This window comes from Urocampus carinirostris, chromosome 20, assembly GCF_059441175.1.
Source record: "Urocampus carinirostris isolate Australia breed hairy pipefish chromosome 20, RoL_Ucar_1.0, whole genome shotgun sequence".
Taxonomy (NCBI): Eukaryota; Metazoa; Chordata; class Actinopteri; order Syngnathiformes; family Syngnathidae; genus Urocampus; species Urocampus carinirostris.
The window spans coordinates 16,090,793-16,110,705 of record NC_142368.1 but is presented as its reverse complement, the minus strand read 5'-3'; the positions used below and the strand labels follow the sequence as shown (position 1 = coordinate 16,110,705).

At 38.5% G+C, this 19,913-nt stretch overlaps 1 protein-coding gene across 1 annotated transcript in view; it reads left to right on the top strand.

Annotated features, from left to right (window-relative positions):
- col12a1b (collagen, type XII, alpha 1b) overlaps positions 1-19,913 on the top strand; it is a 138,352-nt gene that overhangs the window by 24,160 nt on the left and 94,279 nt on the right. Inside the window, exons 10-12 of the mRNA XM_088325622.1 lie at positions 5,280-5,558; positions 5,646-5,921; positions 19,154-19,423. Coding sequence (XP_088181748.1) covers positions 5,280-5,558; positions 5,646-5,921; positions 19,154-19,423 — 825 coding nt within the window. The remainder of the gene's footprint in view (positions 1-5,279; positions 5,559-5,645; positions 5,922-19,153; positions 19,424-19,913) is intronic.

Sequence of the window (19,913 nt, the reverse complement as noted above, 5' to 3'; positions counted from 1 at the left end):
TATGGATAAACACAAAAGGGTTCAACCAAATCATCTATCATTGTTAATTCAAATGGTGCTAGTTAAAGCAAGTATGTACATTTCGTAGACACACACTTCTCTTTTCATCTTTTTGGGGTTTGGGTTGGTATTTGGACTGTACTTGAAACTGGCTTTTTTACTTTCATATTTTCATGCTACACTAACAATTCCAAACAAAAAAAAACGGGGACAAGCATAATGTCACCCCTCTCTCCCCTGACCACCCGATTCCTTGTAGCTAATGTGTTCTGCCCTGAGCAGATTTGCCAAAAGTATGAAAAGCTGATTGGCACAGTGGAAAACAATTGTAATTTGCTCTTTGAACTCAAGTTGCACATTGTTAACACATACCTAACATTCTCAACATTTTTAGGATGCCTCAAATGACACACCCCACCTTCAATGCTTGTATATAATTTGAAATGCAACAAACAAGGTGATTTTTACCTTAAAAAATCTTGATAGAGCACGGTTTTCAAATATTTTTGTTGATTACTCTGGATGTTTTTGGGTAAACTCGGGACCGCCTGGAATGTTTTGATGCATTGTGGTATTGCACTGAAGATTTCCCAAGTGATATATTTAAAAAAACACTTGGGGCAAACAACTCATATTGCTGGGTCAAAGATGGGGAAACCAATTATTTTTTTCCAATCTTTCAGGTTGTTTGAAACAAAGTAACTTTTTTTTGTACAACTCGACCGAGTGTTTGGGGCCGTTTTATAGAAATAGACATTTTTTGGGGGGGATGGGCCTTTTTGTTGTCTGGGCGATTAACCAATGTAAACTAAAAGGCACCTTTCTGCTGGAGTTATTTTGGTACAAACAACAATTTGTTTTAATTCTAAAACGAGGAATCTATATTTTTGGGTTGTCAAGAACAAAATGACCCTGTTTTCAGTTGCTCTGTGTAATATTACACAAATGTATCCCACATGAAACGTTTTTAGTATTTTCTTTGTTAGGAATATTTCTAAGTTTTAGAAATGAAACTGTCCCATTTTTAGAAAATTACCAGATTTTTTAGTTATTTTCAGATTTTATTCTTTAGTTTATTTAGAATGATTTAGCCCCCCATTAGCACTTTGAGAAGTGTTAGAGTGGAGAAGTTTTCAGATTTTATTTAATGACAGAAAAGGGTATTTATTTAAAAAACAATTGGAATGTTTTTCCAAGATTTTATGTTTTGTCAGTTAGGACACTCAAATAATTCTTTAAATATTATGGCCATCCCAAACAAATATTTTTTATTTTTTTAACAAAAAATTCTAAATTGGAGGGGTTGATGAAAGTGGGATTGTTTGAAACAATGCTGAAAGTTGGGTCAAATGAATCAAACACTCGACCCAAATTGGGCTATCATTGACCCGACTGTTTTTAGTTTATGTTGGGACTTGTACTATAACAGGACATCACTCCAGATCCAGGATCAAGCTGTTGAATGCAGTAGTTTGTCCGGTACAATGTTTAAACTGCACTGAGAATCGCCGATCGATTTTGCGCGTGTATCTTTTTATGACTTAGCCTGTCAGCCAGGGAGCGTTTCCACTCGCTGAAAACGAACCCCAGTTGTATCTCCGCACCTAGATGCTCAAAGATGTCGGGCCCTAATGTTTTGCCCACATGTTGACCCGTGAGCTTGCGGAAAGGTCAACCTGGGGCCGAGCGACCCCCGCAGCCATTTTCTCGGGGTCTAGCCGTCTGTCAGGTGTGAGGGGTACCCGTTGTGGTAATAAACAACAATGCGTGACGAGCATTCCTCCGAGGCTCGTCAAGTTCCGACAAGCAACGTCTGCGCTTTTAGGAAGGGGAAAAAAAGTGCATGCATTTTTCTTTTCTGCTTTCCCAGGAGAAAATGTGACTCACATTCTTTGTAACAGAATATTATGTAATTTTTTTAAATCTAATTATATTTTGTCAACAGTTACTTGACAGTAGCGCTTTGAATGACGTGCCCTGAATGTAAATCTGTCAAAACAGTGGACGCATGTATCGCTCAACATGTGGGACATGTGTCTGTCGACATCTATTGTATGTTGATCTACGACATCTGTCTTCATGTCGTGGCTTTTTTTTTCTTTCTCTCACTGTTGTCCTTTTCAGGGGTGTTTTTTTGCATAGCAACACTACATGTGCAAGGTCTGTGGTGATGTTCATGCAGCCAGAAATTATTTTTTTCGATGGATGACGGAGACATTTGGATGCTTTTATTAGATGCTGCATTACGTTTTAGGTTAAAATAAGCTTCTGATTCTGCTCTTCTTCATGCAGCTTTTCATTGAAAGTCCAGTGCAAACAAAGTCCACCCTCCCTCCCCTAAAAAACAGCTGCACAATACCATTTTCTTCCAACATATACTGATCAAATCATGAGTAGACATAATGGCGATTTTACGTACGAATATTACTAACATATATAATTCCCTTACTCCCCACAAAAGACAAAACAATACACTGGTACCTCTACTTACGATTTTAATTTGTTCTGGAAGTAGTTCCGTAACCTAAAAACTTAGTAAGTAGAGACGCATTTTGAATATAAATGCGCTAATCGGTTCCAAGCCCCTCAAAGGTAAAGTATATATTGTTAATAAATCATAAAACCGCACCAGAACATGAAACAAATCCTTGGTCAAATTTGATTACTGCACACTAATCAAAAAACGAGTGGCACTTGATGTAAAAAATAAAAATAATGAAAATAATAAAAAAATAAAAATATTAATTTTTTTGCCTCGCGTTTCTTGAAAAAAAACAATGACGTCTCCTTTTGCCGTCCTTTGATAATCCTTTGGAAATGCGTGAGGCGGATGCAGCGATGGCCCTACTTTAATGAATGACTTTTTCCGGGTAATTCCTTCCCACAAATTCTGACACTTCATGGATTTTAAAATTTAGGCTCATTGAATGATTTCTGCGTCCTCCTCCCCGCTACCTTGCCGCAACCCCTCCTCCTCCTTGTCTCTGAACTCCGAATTGTGACGGTGACATAAAGAGCATGCTGGAAGCACCCATGCACACTGGGTTTCCAGGCAGATTTTAAGCAATAGCCAATTTGTTTATGTTCGGGAAACTGAAAGCAACTAATAGCAGCGTGCACTGTACTGTATTTTTGACTTAGTATCATACAACGCCTTCTTGTCTAGAGGCAATATTTTACCGCTCAGGTACTTTGTGACCTGAAACTTTCGTATGAAGAGACATTCGCAAGTATAGGTACCACTTTACCTGTAATTTTTCAATGATATAATCGTGCTTTAAAAAGGGTTCTTGACAATGCTTGAATTCTAATGTTAAAAAGTGCTTGAATTTTGATGAAGTTCTTGTAAGTGCTTGAATTTTGATGGCATGTTTCTCTTCTTAAAAATGACACTGACATTGCTCTCTGATGTTTGGTTAACCTTTGTATTTCTTCTTATCTCTTGTCTAATAGCAGCTGGCATTAGTTTGAATGACATTGTCCTATCAAGCTTTAGCGCGCCCAAAAGCACAAGTGCATGCCACACCTTAACAGAGCACTATCAAAGGTGTATTAGTGCAAAGGTTACGTATCACTTATGGACATTTATTACAGGCCATGCAAAAAATGACGTCGCATTTGCCAGTGGTGAATTGTAACAGGAAAAACTTTCTGGAACTGGAAATCTCAACTTTCTATTACTGTCATTTTTACCCAACACCTATATAATAATAATAATAATAATAATTTCCTTGTATTGTCATTCTGTGTAACAATGTACACAGAACGAAATGTCGATTGCATCTGACCCGATGCAGCCGCAGCCAAGAGAGGGCGCCGCCGACCACTTTTTAAGTCTTAGGAATGACTCGGCCGGGGCGCGAACCCGAACCTCCCAGTCTCAAAGCGGGCGCCTTACCATCTAGGCTACTGAGCTGGTTGGGTGGGGAGAGATTTGTCTCGAAAAGAAATAAATTCCCATTTTACTCAAGATACAAAAATTATATTTCTTCATAAATGCAGACGCGATATTAAAAATCGCATATGTAAATCGCAAATATATCTGGCTCTGCAACATTCATGATTCACACTGGATTTTTTTTCTTTTAATGGTAATCGAAAAAGTGTAAAATTTGGCTTTGAAAGTCCTTAAAAAGTGTTCGGCCATGAAAAAGGTCAACGAACCGTTTAGAATTGACCTAAAATAATGCCAATATGTTGATCCAGGTGTCAGCCTTTATTGCAAGTGCTGCCACATCAAAATTTGGGGAGATACATTTTGAAATAAAGTTTGGTCAATATCAAAATGCAACTAGGGGATGCAACTAAGGATTGTTTAATCCTTCCATTATTTTGTAAACTGATGAGTTAAAACATTCTAAACAACAGGAGATTCAAATTAAATTATAATTCAGTTATTGTTTTGGCCCATCACATTTTGGAAAATTAGCAAAAAATGTTGATAATGGTTTTCCAAGAAAAGAACGACGTTTATTTACTCCAACACTAATCTTTTTTGAAGCTGAAAGTTTGCTTGATTTCTTTGTTTAACGATAATAAAACCTGAATATTCTACTGCAATAAAACAATCATCCTGAAAATCAGAAAAAAATCGTCTGTCTGAACACAAAATTTCTCATTCTCAAAATGTATTTTTTACCAACAGCATATATAATAATAGAATACTTTGAATGAAAAAAAGTACATGCCGTGTCAGATAATTTTAACTAATTCCATTTTTAATTTTTGTTTTATATTTATATTTTATTATATATACAACACGTGTTACTTGTTTTTCAAGCCCCTTTGGCCCCTGCCAACAGTATACACATGTAATAATCTTTTTTTTTTTTTTTTAAATTATGGTTTAGTTTTTTGCTTTGGAAACGTTATCCTGATAACAATATTTACGTATTTATTCAATAATCAATTAGGTTTTAACAAATTTTTGACTGGGTTACGTAGCACCAACTTTCAATTTTTATTTTACAACTGTCCTTTGATATCCTAATATCTGATGACTGATGATATTTTTAGACCAAGTCTGTTAGTTGACCCCTGCACAAGTATAAATAGTTTCCATTTTTTCAGGTGGTAGAAGTGATATTTGATTGACACTTGAGGTTTAAGCCAAGATGTGGTTTTACCACATTCCGCACATATGGGGACAAGATTGCTTTTCACCATTCACGGTCTCATATATTTCGACATTTTTCTAATAATTTAATTTGGCTCTTTGCCCCGTGTCAGATTTACCAGACATCCAGACATATTTGTAAATTAACTTTTGTCGTCTTTAGGTCTGGTCCAGCCCAGAGATATATCTTTCTCCGAAGTGACTCCCAGAAGCTTCCGGACTTCGTGGGAGATTGACGCTAATGATGTGGAGTCCTTCCTGGTCCAGTTCAGACCCTTTGACATTCCCGACAGCCATTTTGTGTCCATGTCGGTCCCCGGGGACACACTGTCCACCATCCTGCCTTACCTCACCCCGCTAACCCGCTACCAAGTCAACGTTTCTGCTCAGTACGACCGAGGCGACAGTTTGCCCCTTGTCGGCTACGAGACCACCTTAGAAGGTTTGTTGTTGTGTCGAGTCTGGAGCGGGCTCTAGAAATTTAAATGTTTGATTAAAATAAGAACAAAGAAAACCCTGTTTTGGGCAGAACAAAGTCCAGTCCGTAATGTGAGAGTGTCCCAGGAGACCACGGACAGCTTCCGTGTGTCTTGGCAACCGGCACGAGGAGCTGTGCTCCACTACCGCTTGACTTTCCGACCAATTGGCGAGGATGGCGCTGAGCAGGAAGCCCGCACAGTCGGCGATGAGCCTACTATTGTGTTAATGGGGCTTCGGCCAAGGACAACCTACCTAGTCGAGGTCAACGCAGAGTACAGATCCGGTTCTGGACCGTCAATGCAGACGCAAGGAACCACCAAAGAAGGTAAGATGGCATCCAATTTTTTTTCCTCTTTTGTTGGCCTGGAAAGGGATGGCCACCACCAGGCTGTACTTGCACAAGACACACCACAAGAAATGGTGGCCCTACGACCCTAGTGATTAGGGTCCAACGCAACCCAAAGATTTAAAAACTTTTGTTGCATTCAGTGGTGCCTTAAGTTACAAATTAAATATCGTTGGACCATGTTAGTATCTCAGCGCGTCTTTTGACATAAATTCAGATGATTTTAGTTCTTACCCTAATGGTTTTGTTAATCAGATCACAGTTCACGGGATCCTTTAACTGCCAGTGTCGTTTGTGCACCACCTCATGTGGTGTGTCTTGGACCAGTTTAGCATGGCGGCGCCTCTCCCTCTCCAGGCTGTTTTTTTAGATGGTGGTTTGCTCCCACACATGAAACGGATACTACTGGTGTCCATGGTTACCAGGAGCAGGAGAAGCCTCCTGATTCGACTTAGAAATACAGCACCTTCCTCATCTGGTCGGCGTTGGACAATACTGCTACTAGTTCCTAAATTACTAAGGAAACCGTATTTTGTTCCAAATAATACAAATATTAAAAGCTTATCTAGCATAACCAAAGATAATGGCAGTACACAAAATACCCAAATAAAAATGCAAGAGTAAAATAACACTTGTGTTTAAGTAGGATAGAAAAAAGTTAGGATAAACAATACTCACTTCTATTATTGATTTGAACAAATGTTTGTAGACCAGAACAGAGACTGGTATTCCCGTACCATGACTGCAGCCTAGTCGGGCCATGGTGCTAAAATCGCCAGAATCTTGTATGAGGACCATTTTTAGTATTTATTGTTGTTTTACGGCACATCCTAAATAAAGTTTGGCTGAATTTTTAAATATGAAGCAAAGAAAGTCGCAAGACAAGGACACTGGCACAAAAAGTTAATCTAAAACAAAAAAAGACAAAAAAAAATTGGGACTGTTCCTCAACTATGATCAATTCACTCCAACCTTTTGGTTTCATATGACCTACTCACTTCGTGTGATCTACAAAAGAGACTCAAAATTTTCCGATTGTTTAGGGCATCTAAATTTTTGGTTAGGTTGGTATTTTAAAAAAACATTCAAATTTTTTAAAGTTCTTTGGTTCATGCAACCCAATTTTTGCTTCTAAAACAAAATGATCTGATTCGTTGGCCTGTTTTTTTCCCATCTTTTTACAAACAAAACAAATGTTTTGTAGGTTATAAAGATACTGAGCCTTTTTTGTTTTAATGCAACTACAATGAAAGAACACATTGGAGTGATCATCTTTTGTAGAAAACAACAAAATGTTATGCTTTTTTTCTAAACAATAACACATTTTGAAAAAAAAATTGTTTTTTTTTAACAATCAAGGACATACGTTAGAATTAAATAGTCCTGTAAGTGGTCCTTCCTTGACCCAAATTGGATTATTTTTAATCCAGAAATATAGGAATTACAGGTAAACATACACACAATTTAAATAAAAAAGATGTTCGTAATGAGTCCAAACAATTGAGAATTGCAAGGAAAAAGTAACATTTCTTTGTATAACTGCAATCAAATGGCTAGAAATAGCATGCAATGAGCTTCTAATTGTCGTCAATATGAATGTTTGCCTCGGATAGATGATTAAAAAAGAAAAGTTGAAGAGTTGTGGTAAAACTTTTAAGCATCTTTTCTGCACCAATGCAAGGTTTCTCCTAAGGCACACCTGCTTGGCGTCCATTAACTTGTCTGGGAAAGATGGCCGACATGTTGGGATTCCTCTGCTGCTGTCAGCAACGTTGCTAACGTTACCGTTTTCCGTGGAGGGCAATGCGAGGACACAATGACATAACACCCAGACGCCAGATCTGTTAACTTTCACATCCAATGAGTCACTTGTTCAACTTTCATGTTGAAATTTGTCCTTTCATTTTCTTAGAAGTCTGAATGTTTTATGTTAAACGACACCAACAAAGGGATGCGATTTATGTTTGGGGTTGTGTTCCCAACTCCCCCCTTTCAACCCCCGGCTGTCAGACGTATGTTTCAAATGTGCAAACAAGCAGCCAAATTCAAGCAAATACTCCTGGTATGTTTAGCTCACGACGATATAGAGCCTGATTTCTTGGTTTTGTACTGTTTCTCGTTTGGGTCCTAGTCATGGCTGTATTTATCTGCTTCTGGCAATAGTTGTAATTCTAGTTTATAGTGTTATGCTGGTGCTACTTCTGCGACTTTGGTTGTGATTTAAGTTTTGGCTTAACTTGTGCCTTGGCTTTTCTGACCGGTCAGTTTCCTGTTCTAGTTGTCTGGTTTCTGCTTTGATGTCTTGCTACTTACGTTCTAATTTTACTTTTACTGGCGTTTATTATTTTTTTTCTAGCTTTTTCTTATTGAATCTGTTTATTATTTCAAGTTTATTATTTTGTTGTCTCTAGTACTACTTTGAGTTACGAGTCTGCTTTCGGATAAAGGGATGTTGTGTATTATTTAGCACCTTTTAATAGTAATAAACCTTCATTAGAAAAGCAATAGTGATATGAATCAGGAGTCTCCTACGTGGTGCCAGTGGGCACCAGGTAGCCCCCATAGAACAGCTGGACAGGTTCTGAAATTAGCTCTATAGTCGTTGTGATTTTAAACTGGGATAATGTTTTAGTTGTCGACTGAACCTATTTTAACTTAACTTCCTATAACAGGATTCCCGCGGATCCTTAAAAAGGCTTAAAAGGCGTTTGATTAAAATAAAAAATAAAAATACGGCCTTAATTGGCATTAAATTTTTTTAAATCCATTTGAAAGTCTAAAAAATGAAAACACAAAGATTTAGTGATATTAGTCAAATGTCCACATCCTGGGAGTTTTCTTCTCCTAAGCATGTTTTTTTATGACGCTACACTCAAAATTGGTTATGCATATAGCAGTGTAATTGGTCAGACATTTTCCTTAGCTGTGTCCACAAACCCCACATAAAAATGGCAGCACAAATTTCTCCGATAAGAATGAAGAACAACAGTTTCAACGTCTTCGATGTCCAATTGTCTTAAACACAGTGAGTTCCAATACTTCCAGCAATCTTGATTTTATTCGCTAGTGTACGTGCCCTTTGGGCAAGGCTTTTAATGACTTTTAGATGTTCTAGAATAGATCCTATCAATTCCACTGAGTGCCCAACTAAGAAATTCAATTTTGAAAGTAGTCCCTTGTCGTGGGAGCGGTGAGATGTCAAGCAAATTTTAAAAGTCTGTATGTCAATTTTCTGCTTTCTGTGCAACGTTCAACCCGGATGTAACATAACAGTGACAAGACTTTGCCTTTGTCTGGGTTCAACAATAACCTCTAGTGTGTGTTTGGTCAGGTTTAACTTTGATAACGTATTTGTTCCTTATTTATTGTACATGTTTTATCGATATATTATGTAATTATGACAAGCACTGTAGACAGGAGGCAAGTTGATGACTGGTGAACTGCGAATATGCCGGCACTGTAGCTACTCTGACCCTCACAGTTCACACAAAAACACCGTTGAGGTCTTTTTCACATTTGACTGGTGATGACAAATGTTCTCTTTTTTTTCCCTGTTCTGGGCCACACGCATGAAAAGTGCAGAATCATCCCAGGTGGTCAGACGACTGATGGGAAATGGAACGAGTGAATGCACTGGCCAAATTTGCGCAACGTAGGAGGCCACAAAACACTCATCCATAAGCTGGTGTTTGGGCTGACCAGAATCTAAAACTCAACATTCTTTCAAGTCAGAATTCAGAATCGGATAATTATGTCCCACTGTTAACACATGCAAACTGTGCCATGCAAAAAAGGCAAACAACTTATCTCTCAACTGATGTTCAGTGAGGTTTGTGTCTGGTGAGTCAAATTTAAAAATACATGAACCAACATCTTATTCATAATTGGATTGGCAGAGCGAGAAATTAATTTATGAACTGTAGCATGGAAAAAATGTATTGTATTGTCTTGTCTTATAATTTATAAGCATCAATAGATACATTATAAAAAAAGTCCACAAAACGAGAAAAGGTTTAAGTGAATGGTTTGACTTGCTGTTAGTTTGCTTATTTTATGACTAATTCCATTGTTTGGGGCGAAATCAGAATCCTTTTTCTCACTATCGCCCTCTGACATGAAGCAAGAGAAACGTATGCCTCACTCTTCATCTGCAGACACTCGTGCGGACAGGTGAGGCACAGCCTGAATTACATAATATATCGATCACACAATATTTAGTTAAAACGTGAAACCGAAATCTTATATTTAGACATGAAAAAGCAGTGAGTTTAATTTGTTTTTATATAATATATTAAATTCACAATACACCTGTATTTTAAAAAAATAAATAAAACAAAGTGTAATGGCGCAATTGAATTGTAGGCTAACAGTTACCGTGGTGCATTAAAGCTTATCTCTCTATTTTGATAGCCGAGTCCCGGTTTCTTTCTCTTATTTTGGAATAAACCATTGTAAAAGAATCATTCAATTGCAGTGTGAGTGTTATTTGATTGTATTTGATTGAATCAAAACATTTTTTTGTCAGATAGCTTACTAACATAAAATTTAAAAAGGGGCAGACAGGCTAACAGAAACGTGCTTGCTTGTTACTGTCCTGTGTTAGCATTTGTTCCCCTAGCTTTTGTAGGTGAATCCTGTTTCTCGATTTAGTTATATATCATAAAGAAATACTTATAACTTATTTAAATTGCGATGTAAACAGAATTTTCTCCCACTGATGTAGATGTAAGATCGAATGTAGTCCAACCTGACCCAAGTCGTGGGTATATAAACCTGAACCTGCCCAAACCCGACTGATTAACTTGATTTGTTAACCGAGCCTGAAATAAACCCGAAGCTTTAATTTGTAAACCACAGCTTTACTTCGGTCGTGCAGACTTCAAGCGCCAAACTTTGCATTTCGGCTGAACTACACAGCTTTGAAATTACTTGGGGCCAAGTCCCTCATATCAAGTCTGCACTGCAAGTGCACCGCCAAAATAAATGATTTGGCGCATTTCGGCACGTGCAATGAACTAAACAGCCCCGAAAAGAAAATAATATTCTGCAGATTATAAGATGCAAACCGTGAAACGTTTGGCCAAAAAAACAGAAAATTTGTCAAATCTGTAAGCTATTGGTAAGGAACGGAAATGATGTCTGATGTGAGGGAGGTGGAAGGAGGAAGTATCTTGTCTTCTACCTCATCACCAAGGATGAAAACTTCTTTGGATTTAGTGATATGGAGTTAAACTGGGGCAGCACGGCAGCGCGGTGGTTGCGCGTGTGCGGCACAGTTCTGAGGTCATGGGTTCAAATCAAGCTGCCATTCTTCCTGTGCGGAGTTTGCATGTTCTCCCTGTGCTTGCGTGGGTTTTTTCCGGGCACACCAGTTTCCTCCCACATTCCAAAAACATGCATGTCAGGTGAATTGGCCGGTCCAAATTGTCCCTAGGTGTGAATGAGTGAGTGAATTGTCTGTCCCTGTGTGCCCTGCGACTGGCTGGCAACCGGTTCAGGGTGTCCCCTGGCCGGAGATGGCTGGGATGGGCTCTAGCAGCCCCGCGACCCTACTGAGGATAAGCGGTGCAGATAATGGATGGATGGATGGAGTTAAACTGATAGTTTGATGAGAATTTTCTTTGTCTAAATAGTTACTTGAGTAAAAGTAGGGCATTCTGTGCAGATCCGCCACAAAGTGGGAAAAAAAAAAGTTCAGAGAGAAACCCGGCCGGCCCGACTTACTGTTTGACATTTTAAGCCGGGTTCGGGCCCGGGCCCAATATTTTACCTTTACACTGGTCTAATCAATTTTGTCAGCTAGCCCCCTTACATGATCTAAAACACAATACTGCAGACAGTTTTTGCAAATTTGGATGCACATTATGGTGCTCTGTTATGGTTCAAACTTTTCGACCTAACTTTTCTACATGAGTCCTGTTTATTATTATTTTTACAAAGTGCAGTAGGCCAATAAAAATGTGCAGAGGACTGCAAATGCCCCCGAGCTTAAATGATTGATGTGTGCTTATTTTTTCAGTGAACCACCATTTTTTTGCAGTGGGGGACGCGTTCCTGAGCTACCCGCAATTCATGAAACTGCAAAATAGAAAAAATATATTAAAATGATTAAAAATCCTTAGTGCCTTCTTGTGGTAAATATAAAAAAAACCCTCATTCATTACAAAAAAATATGGATTTCAAACTGTGTATTATTTAAACACTAGACGTTGCTGTGTTGTGTTGTGCAACCGACAACAAGTGCTGCAAAACACAAAGAAAATACAAACTACAGTGACCAAAAAGCACTATTTTACTTTTGATTTTTTTTCCCAGTCCTTTTGAGTTTTTTGGTTACCAATAGCAGCCAGGAGGCTGGCGGACAATCATGCCAGCGCTCTTCATGTGAGGCTAATGTTATGACAAATAACTACAAATTTCTCCAACAACTATTAAAATAATGCAATTTTATATGATAGTTAATGCATTTTGCTTATTTAAATCAATAGTTTTTTTAATGAATTATTTTCTACCACTAGGAGGCACTAAATATTACACAAAATATACACTCGAGGGGGCCCTCTAACAACAGCTTATGTGCTCGCGGACCGTTTCTGCAAATGGCTCAACAGGGCTGGGTCATTGTGAATTTCTAATACAATTATTTTTTTAGTGGTTGCCTGAGTCTATTTAACACTACTTCAATAATTAACCCAGTAGGCCATTGTAATAAGGTAGTTACAGCATAGTAATAACAAGTTATTTTAAAAAAGCATATCAAACTGTGTTACTTTTCCGCTAATTAGAAACAAAAATTAGCTCTCTGCTTGGTAAAGGTTTGAGCCCACTGCTTTAAACAATATAAAAAATGCATGATTTTTGTATAAAAGTGTTTTTTAAAATACTCATAGTTTTTTTTTTTACATAAAAAGGAAAATGTACAAAATGGCTATATTAGAAAATCAAAAAAATATATTAAATAATCCATTCTTACCACAACCTTTTTTTAAAGTTAATATTTGTCCTTGTATAACTTCCTGTAAAGCTGTTTGGTGCGCAAATTCCAATATTGACTTGCCAATGTACTACAAAAAACATCTGACTGTGGCTGTCTGGCTTTATTGCAAAAGATGAGCCAAGTCTCGAAAATGTGCCCTTAGGGAGCCAAATAATATCAACGTTAGAAATGGCTGTGGGTTCCCCGCTTGAGCTTGTTAGCGATAGCAATACGTAGTTAGTGAGCATTTAGTGGGCACTTATTAGCCTTTTCATATCCAGAGGTTGCGAAACATGACTGTTGGTCTTCATCTGAGTTTGTGTGTGTGTGGTATTTTGCCCGACTCACATTTTTTATTCCCACTTTAAAAGTAAAAACGAAAACAACCCAAAACTCCTGTTGTGAGAAAGACATCTGATCCGATTTAGCTGCTTAATGTTCCCCTGCTACTGGCTAACTTTGCTTAGTGGCTAATGGATTGTTTGGATTTTTTCTGCTTTGACTCTGTCAGAGCCAAAAGCCACACATGGAAAGAAAAAAGCAGTCACAGTTATTTGCTGTTTTTTTTTAAAATTCTTTCTTGGTTTTTGTTGTCTGTGAACCAGAGTTGTTTGAGACTAAACATTTAAAGGGCAAACAAGGTGAACTGTCTGCTTGTCTGTTTATCCATCCGACAATTTCTTAGCAACTGCTAGGTTATACAAAAAAACCTGAGGTGAGTGAATACCGATTGCAGATATTAGTGCTGTTCACGGCTAATCACTCACACTGCTCTGGCATGATTTTGGTCCATTCTTCTTCTGTCCTGCTCCACAGTTCAATGATTGTAGTGGGTTTCTTGACCATAAATTTGTCACCAAATCCTTTTTTTATTGGGTTAGGGTTAAGACTCAGGGCAGGCCATGCCATTAATTCAATGTTTTCACCTTAAGGAAATTCTATACCTAGTTTGCTGTGTGCCATGGAGCATTGTCCTGCATGAAATCTGCAGGCTGATTGGGAAAGGAACGCAAGGTGGGAACCATGTGCTGTTGAAGAAGGTTCTAATACACATTTGCATTCACTCGGCCGTGTAACTGTACAAGAGGCCCAACTCATGCTGCAAAAAACACGCCCCATACCCTGACACTTCCTCCTCAGCCTTACACTCGTTTTTTTTACTTACTTTGGGTTTAGTCTTTCTCCCATGTATCGCTGAACACAATGCTTCCCATCAGACTCAAATAAATTACATTTGCTTTGACCACTTAAGTGAACGGTAGACCAGTTCTCCTCTGTCCACACAACAGGCCCCTCAGCTTAATCTAGCTTTTTGATTGTTTTTTTTTTTTTGCCAATGAGAGGTTTGGTCACTGCAGTGTGGGCCTTTAGTCCGAATGCTCTTAAACAGTGAGACACTGTATGGCGAGACCGATCCGTAGTATGGTCAGCACTGAACTGGCAAGCTAGTGTAGTGTGGTAAACGATTCCCCATTGATATCCTCCACAGTGACCTGTCTTTTCTTGCATTTGTCTTCCATGGACGACCAGCATTCTTTGGCAACTTCAGTTGAATGGGTTTGTATTTTGTAAAGATTCAATATTCTTGAAATCGCAGATTCGGATTAATCAACTTGTCTTGCTCTGGCTGATAAGGTCATCCCTTTTGTTTTCATCTGGACAACCTTCTGCTGGAGTCTTTCAGTCACTTTAGAACGGTCCACCATCTTGCAAAGTCAATGAAAATGGCAGGTAGGATGCCAGTTAAATAGAAGTTGACAGATAATCCAAGAAAATCACATCTATGCTAGATGAGCACCATTAAATGGGAGGCACCTGAAAGTGTTGTCTAATTTCGATCAGTCCATTTTTGGCAAAGATTTTTGGGTTGAAATGCTTTATCCTTTTTGTGAAAAAATGTTGTAGTAGTACGGTATAGACACAACAAAATGCCCCTAAACTGTTGAGAAGTGAAGATGGAATTATTTTAGAAGTAATGTTTATTTGTGACACCCTTAATCACAAGGAGTCTCAAAGGGCTGCACAGACCCCAGACTATTGCAAACTACAGACTATTATGACACCATTCCCTGATCCAAAACCTACACAAGGGCAAGGAAAACCTCAAAAACCTCAGCATGAGAAAAATAAAGAAACTTTGAGAAGGGACCGTGCATGAGGTAATTCCCCATTCAGGATGACCAGCCTGCAATGGATGTTGTAATAACAAACAATACACAGATATTGTCAACAGGAAATATAGGTCATTCATAAACTATAGAATAGAAGTGTGTTTTAAGCCTAGATTTAAACAGTTCCACTGAGTTTGCAGATCAGATCTCCGAATCCAGAGTGGTCCAAAGTTCCAGGGCCCAAATGGAGTATCCTCTCGAACCTGCAGATCTCTTTTTGGCTCTGGGGAGAACTAGTAGGCCAGCATTTTCTGAGTGAAGGCTCCAGACCGGAACATAGGGGGAAATCAAATCTGAAAGATATGAGGGAGCAAGTACAGAATGATTCAATTGTTAGTAAATTGTTCTCTAATTTTGATTTCTAGTCTATATTAGATGAAAAACATGTTATTGTTTGGTCCCTTAGAGTCCCTGTAATTATTTTTTTCTTGCAGCCCTCATTTTGGTTGCACGACACAATACAGCGACATCAAGTGGTCACATACTATGCACTGTCACTTTAAAGGTATTTCCTTTCAGTCATTTTTGCAGAGGGAAGTACATTTTTGTAGTAATGGTATCCATATGTGGTATCAGTATCAGAATTTCAGTATGTTTTTTTAAATTTAGAGATCTTATATTGTATAGGAGTGTTTTTAAAAAAAAAAGATATTTGAGAACAGAGGAACGTTTTGTCAAAGGTTTTCTTGTCCGTCCATTCCAACCCAGCCCCCAGCTTCGGCAGCCCCCGACTCAATTGAGTTTGAGACCCCTGGCCCAGAGGATGCTATATATTTATGTTCTTGGCATCCCTATACCTTGAAATGAAATGAAATGAAATGATCTGCTTTTATATAGCGCTTTTCAAGTCAATGACTTCCCAAAGCGCTTTACATTGTGCTTCACATTTCCCAATAGCGGCCGTGATCTGTGCAGCCATGTAAGGCGCTAACCTGCTTATTGGGGGTGTTGGGGTTTCAGTGTCTTACCCAAGGACACTTCGGCATGTAACACGGACAAGCCGGGATTCGAACTGGGATCCCTTAATCCTAAAACGATCGCTCCTCCTCCTGAGCTACTGCCGCCCCAATTGCTTGACACAATTTTACTTCAGAAATCTGAACTAATTCTTTTTCCTGATTGCGCATATGTTGAATGTTAAAATTAGGGTGAATTCCACTAACGGTACCTAGCTTCCACATTTTGAAAAGTAATCTGAATCTTTTTTGCCACAAACAAAAAAGCGCTGAAAGTGTTGCAACTGGATAGCAGAGCTATTCGCCTTAATGGCATTTAAAGATGTCTTGAATTAAACGGTGGAAAAATGTCTGCGCTGTGGTGGTAGCGCCACATCTTCCATGCGGTGTTCAGTATACACGGCGTTCCACGTGATGCTTTTCTAAGGCTCCCAGGGCTACTTGAAGCTGATAAAAAATGTCAGAAGCCGTAGCAAAGGCCCAACAGTGGCGTCTGCCTGTCAAAATAAAAGCCTGCCACCTGATTGAATATATGAAAGTCAGCATCTTTTATTTCCTTTGGATTTACGATTCAAAGGAAGAAAATGTGTTTCTCCTGGGCCAAACATCTTTTATGTGTTATTTGCTCGCGCTTGCTTTGCGCGTCGTCACATTTGAAAGCACGTTCAGTGTTGTCGCATTTGAAACGGGCCCAGTGAGCCGACCCGTCCCGAGATGTGTTTCAGTTGGCACGTCGGGAAAACAAATCATTTCATGCGCGGCAGTAATAAGCATCCGCGATCTTTCCATCGATGCTGTGGGAACGTGACAGTGTGTCTACTTTGCACTCACCCGAGCCAGTAAATTGTAACTTTCCAGGCAAACTTGATGTGAGGTCAATGTCTGAAAAAAGAATCAAGTCACTGAGGAATCAGGTACGAGTCATTCAAAACAAAAGTCTCCAAATACTTTTTTATTTTCACTGTACGCAACATGGAAAAGATGGTTGCACACCAAAAAAAATGTTACTTAAAAAAAAAAATCAATGTCCATTATACCGCAAGCCTCGTTGATTCTTAACACAGCCGCAAGTAGGGGAAATCTGCCACATGAGACCAAAGAAAACATTTTTCTAAACTAGTTTTATGACACTCAAATCGTCCAAACCCATGAAAACGTCCCATGTCTCAAAAATAGGAATGGGAACAGTACAGCAATGTCTTTATACTGTGCAGGGTCTGTAAGGGTGCTTGGAATTCTTAAAAATGCTTGAATTTTAATGATGTGTTTTCAAGGTCAGGAAAATGTTTGAATTTTGAGTGAAGTGATTAAAAATGCTTGAAATTTTTGCCATTGCCATGTTTTGGATGGATCTTTGAAAACACAAAATATACATTAAATTATTCACAGTTCGACAAAAAATGTAAAGTACTGAACAGATTTAAAGTCTAACAGTAACAATATCGCTGAAAATGCAAAACGATAAAACAGAAATATAAAATATTAACTCTTCAGTGATATGAATAAATTATAAAATAAAAATAAAAACCTAACTATTTACAATTATATTCCAACCAAATTAAGCACGGATCCTCGAATAAACATGAAAAAGATAAAGCAAATAGTTAAAGATCAGCAGTCTCTAAGATTGAAAGATTGAATACTTTGGAGCAATCAGTATTAAAATAAGTCCAAATTTGGATAAGTGTTCTGCTTTTTATAAAATTTTTTGTCTCCTATATTGAACTCAATTATTGCCTAACAACTGTAGAGCCCATTTCGTGTTTGTAAACAAGTGTGCCGTAGCCAAGTTGCGTGTGCATTATTTAAGCAGAATGGCAGAATTCATATCAGTTTATAGCAGCCCATTGACACAAAAAGATCTTAGATCATAAATAGGAACTGATCAAAATAGCACAAAGTATGTGCTAGCAGCGCGGCAAGGCGGCTGAGTGCTCAGTGCGTCCGCGGCACAGTTCTGAGGTCATGGGTTCAAATCCAGCTACGAGCCTTCCTGTGTGGAGTTTGCATGTTCTTCTCGTGCTTGCGTGGGTTTCCTCAAGGCACTCCGGTTTCCTCCCACATTCAGAAAACGTGCATGTCAGATTAATTGGCCGCTCCAAATTGTCACTAGGTGTGAATGAGCGAGTGAATGGTTGTCTGTCTCTGTGTGCCCTGCGACTGGCTGGCAGCCAGTTCAGGGTGTACCCTGCTCACTGCCCCAAGATAGCTGGGATGGGCTCAAGTACCCCCGCGGCCTTACTGAGGATAAGCGGTGTAGGTAATGGATGGATAGCAGCAAGATAAGGACTATTTTAGATATCAAGGTCAACAAAAAAATGAGTTTGTTTGACGCTGGATTACTTCCTTTGAAGGTACTGGAAACATTTAAAAATTGGCCTTCAAAGTGCTTAAAAGGTGCTTGAATTTGGCTTTGAAAAAGGTTTAGAAAACCTGATTGTGATATAAAACACTGCAGTATTATTGTTTCATGACATTGAAATGTTGGATATTTTGAAAAAGCTATATTCAAAGCAGCATGAGTTAAACAAAGGCCAAGTTGTTTCCCAGTTTCCTCGCATCGTGGTTAGTTAGTCAGTGCACTTGAATTTTACATGGGCATGTTTTTGCCATCTTCATTACCAGAATTAAGTTCCTTAAAGGGACAGTGTCTTTTATTTAGCACCTCTGAAGGATAAAAACGTACTTCATTCATTAAAAAAATTAATAAGGGTACCATCAAAAACCAAAACCTTCTGAAAGGCTGGGCAAAAAAAAATGACAAAGGAAATTGTGTGATTTTGTCATTTTGAGTCTCCATAGTTTGTATTCCTCTTTGTGCTTTATAGCAGGGTTTTTTGGTCACACTACACAATCAGTGACCTTTAGTGGTCACTTTGTTGGATCTTGACTCATATGTAATGTATAAATAAGACACTATACATGTCTGGGTTTCTTCTTTTCTATTCAGTTTATATGCTTTACTGAAAATATTTTTACCATGCCTATGTTAAAAAGGTTATGATACTGCAAATGTAGATATCGTTGTATCCCTACTCAAAAGCTTTTTTGACTTCGAATCTGGATCAATACAACAGTTACAGTGACAGGGATATCTTATGCTTCCAGAGGTGGGTCCTCCTCAGAACCTGATCACCCGAGATGTGACGGACCGCAGTTTTTCTGTGTGGTGGACGGCCGCTCCCGGAAGTGTCAAAATGTACCGCGTCAAATGGCAATCGGCCTATTCTGACGAATCCGGGGAGAAAATGGTCCGAGGATACCAAACAGACACAGTGTTGGACGGTCTAAGCCCAGAAACACTCTACCAGGTCTCAGTGGTTGCAGTTTACGATCACAAAGACAGCGAGCCCCTGACTGGATACGAAACCACAGATGGTAAGAATGTCACACAACACAACCGATGACGGGTAAAGGTTGTTGTTAAAGGTTAATCAGCATTGTTGATTCTTTTCGAATATATGTCAATTACCAAACCTGTAATTAAATTCACAATTGTCGAGTACTGATTCAATGCCGGACCAAATTATGACTCATACGCTCAGTCAAAAGGTATTGATGGTGGTATTGGCCACCAACACGTTGTGCTAAAAATACTATATAATATGAAAACCTCGAAGGTTTCTAGTATTTAATTAAAAAAGGTTTTGTCTTGTTATTGGTCAAAAATAAATCAAATTGACCATCCCTAAACGGAATCATCATTGATTTGAGTCAAAGCATTTTCTGCACTTTAAAGTGATGTTTTTAAACAAGGCTATATGTTATATTATTTGGGGAGGCGGATTATTCAAAATTTTCTAACCAAAGAATCCAGTTTTGCACCAATTCATGCCTTGCATCATCAATTTAAATAATTCAAATCAGG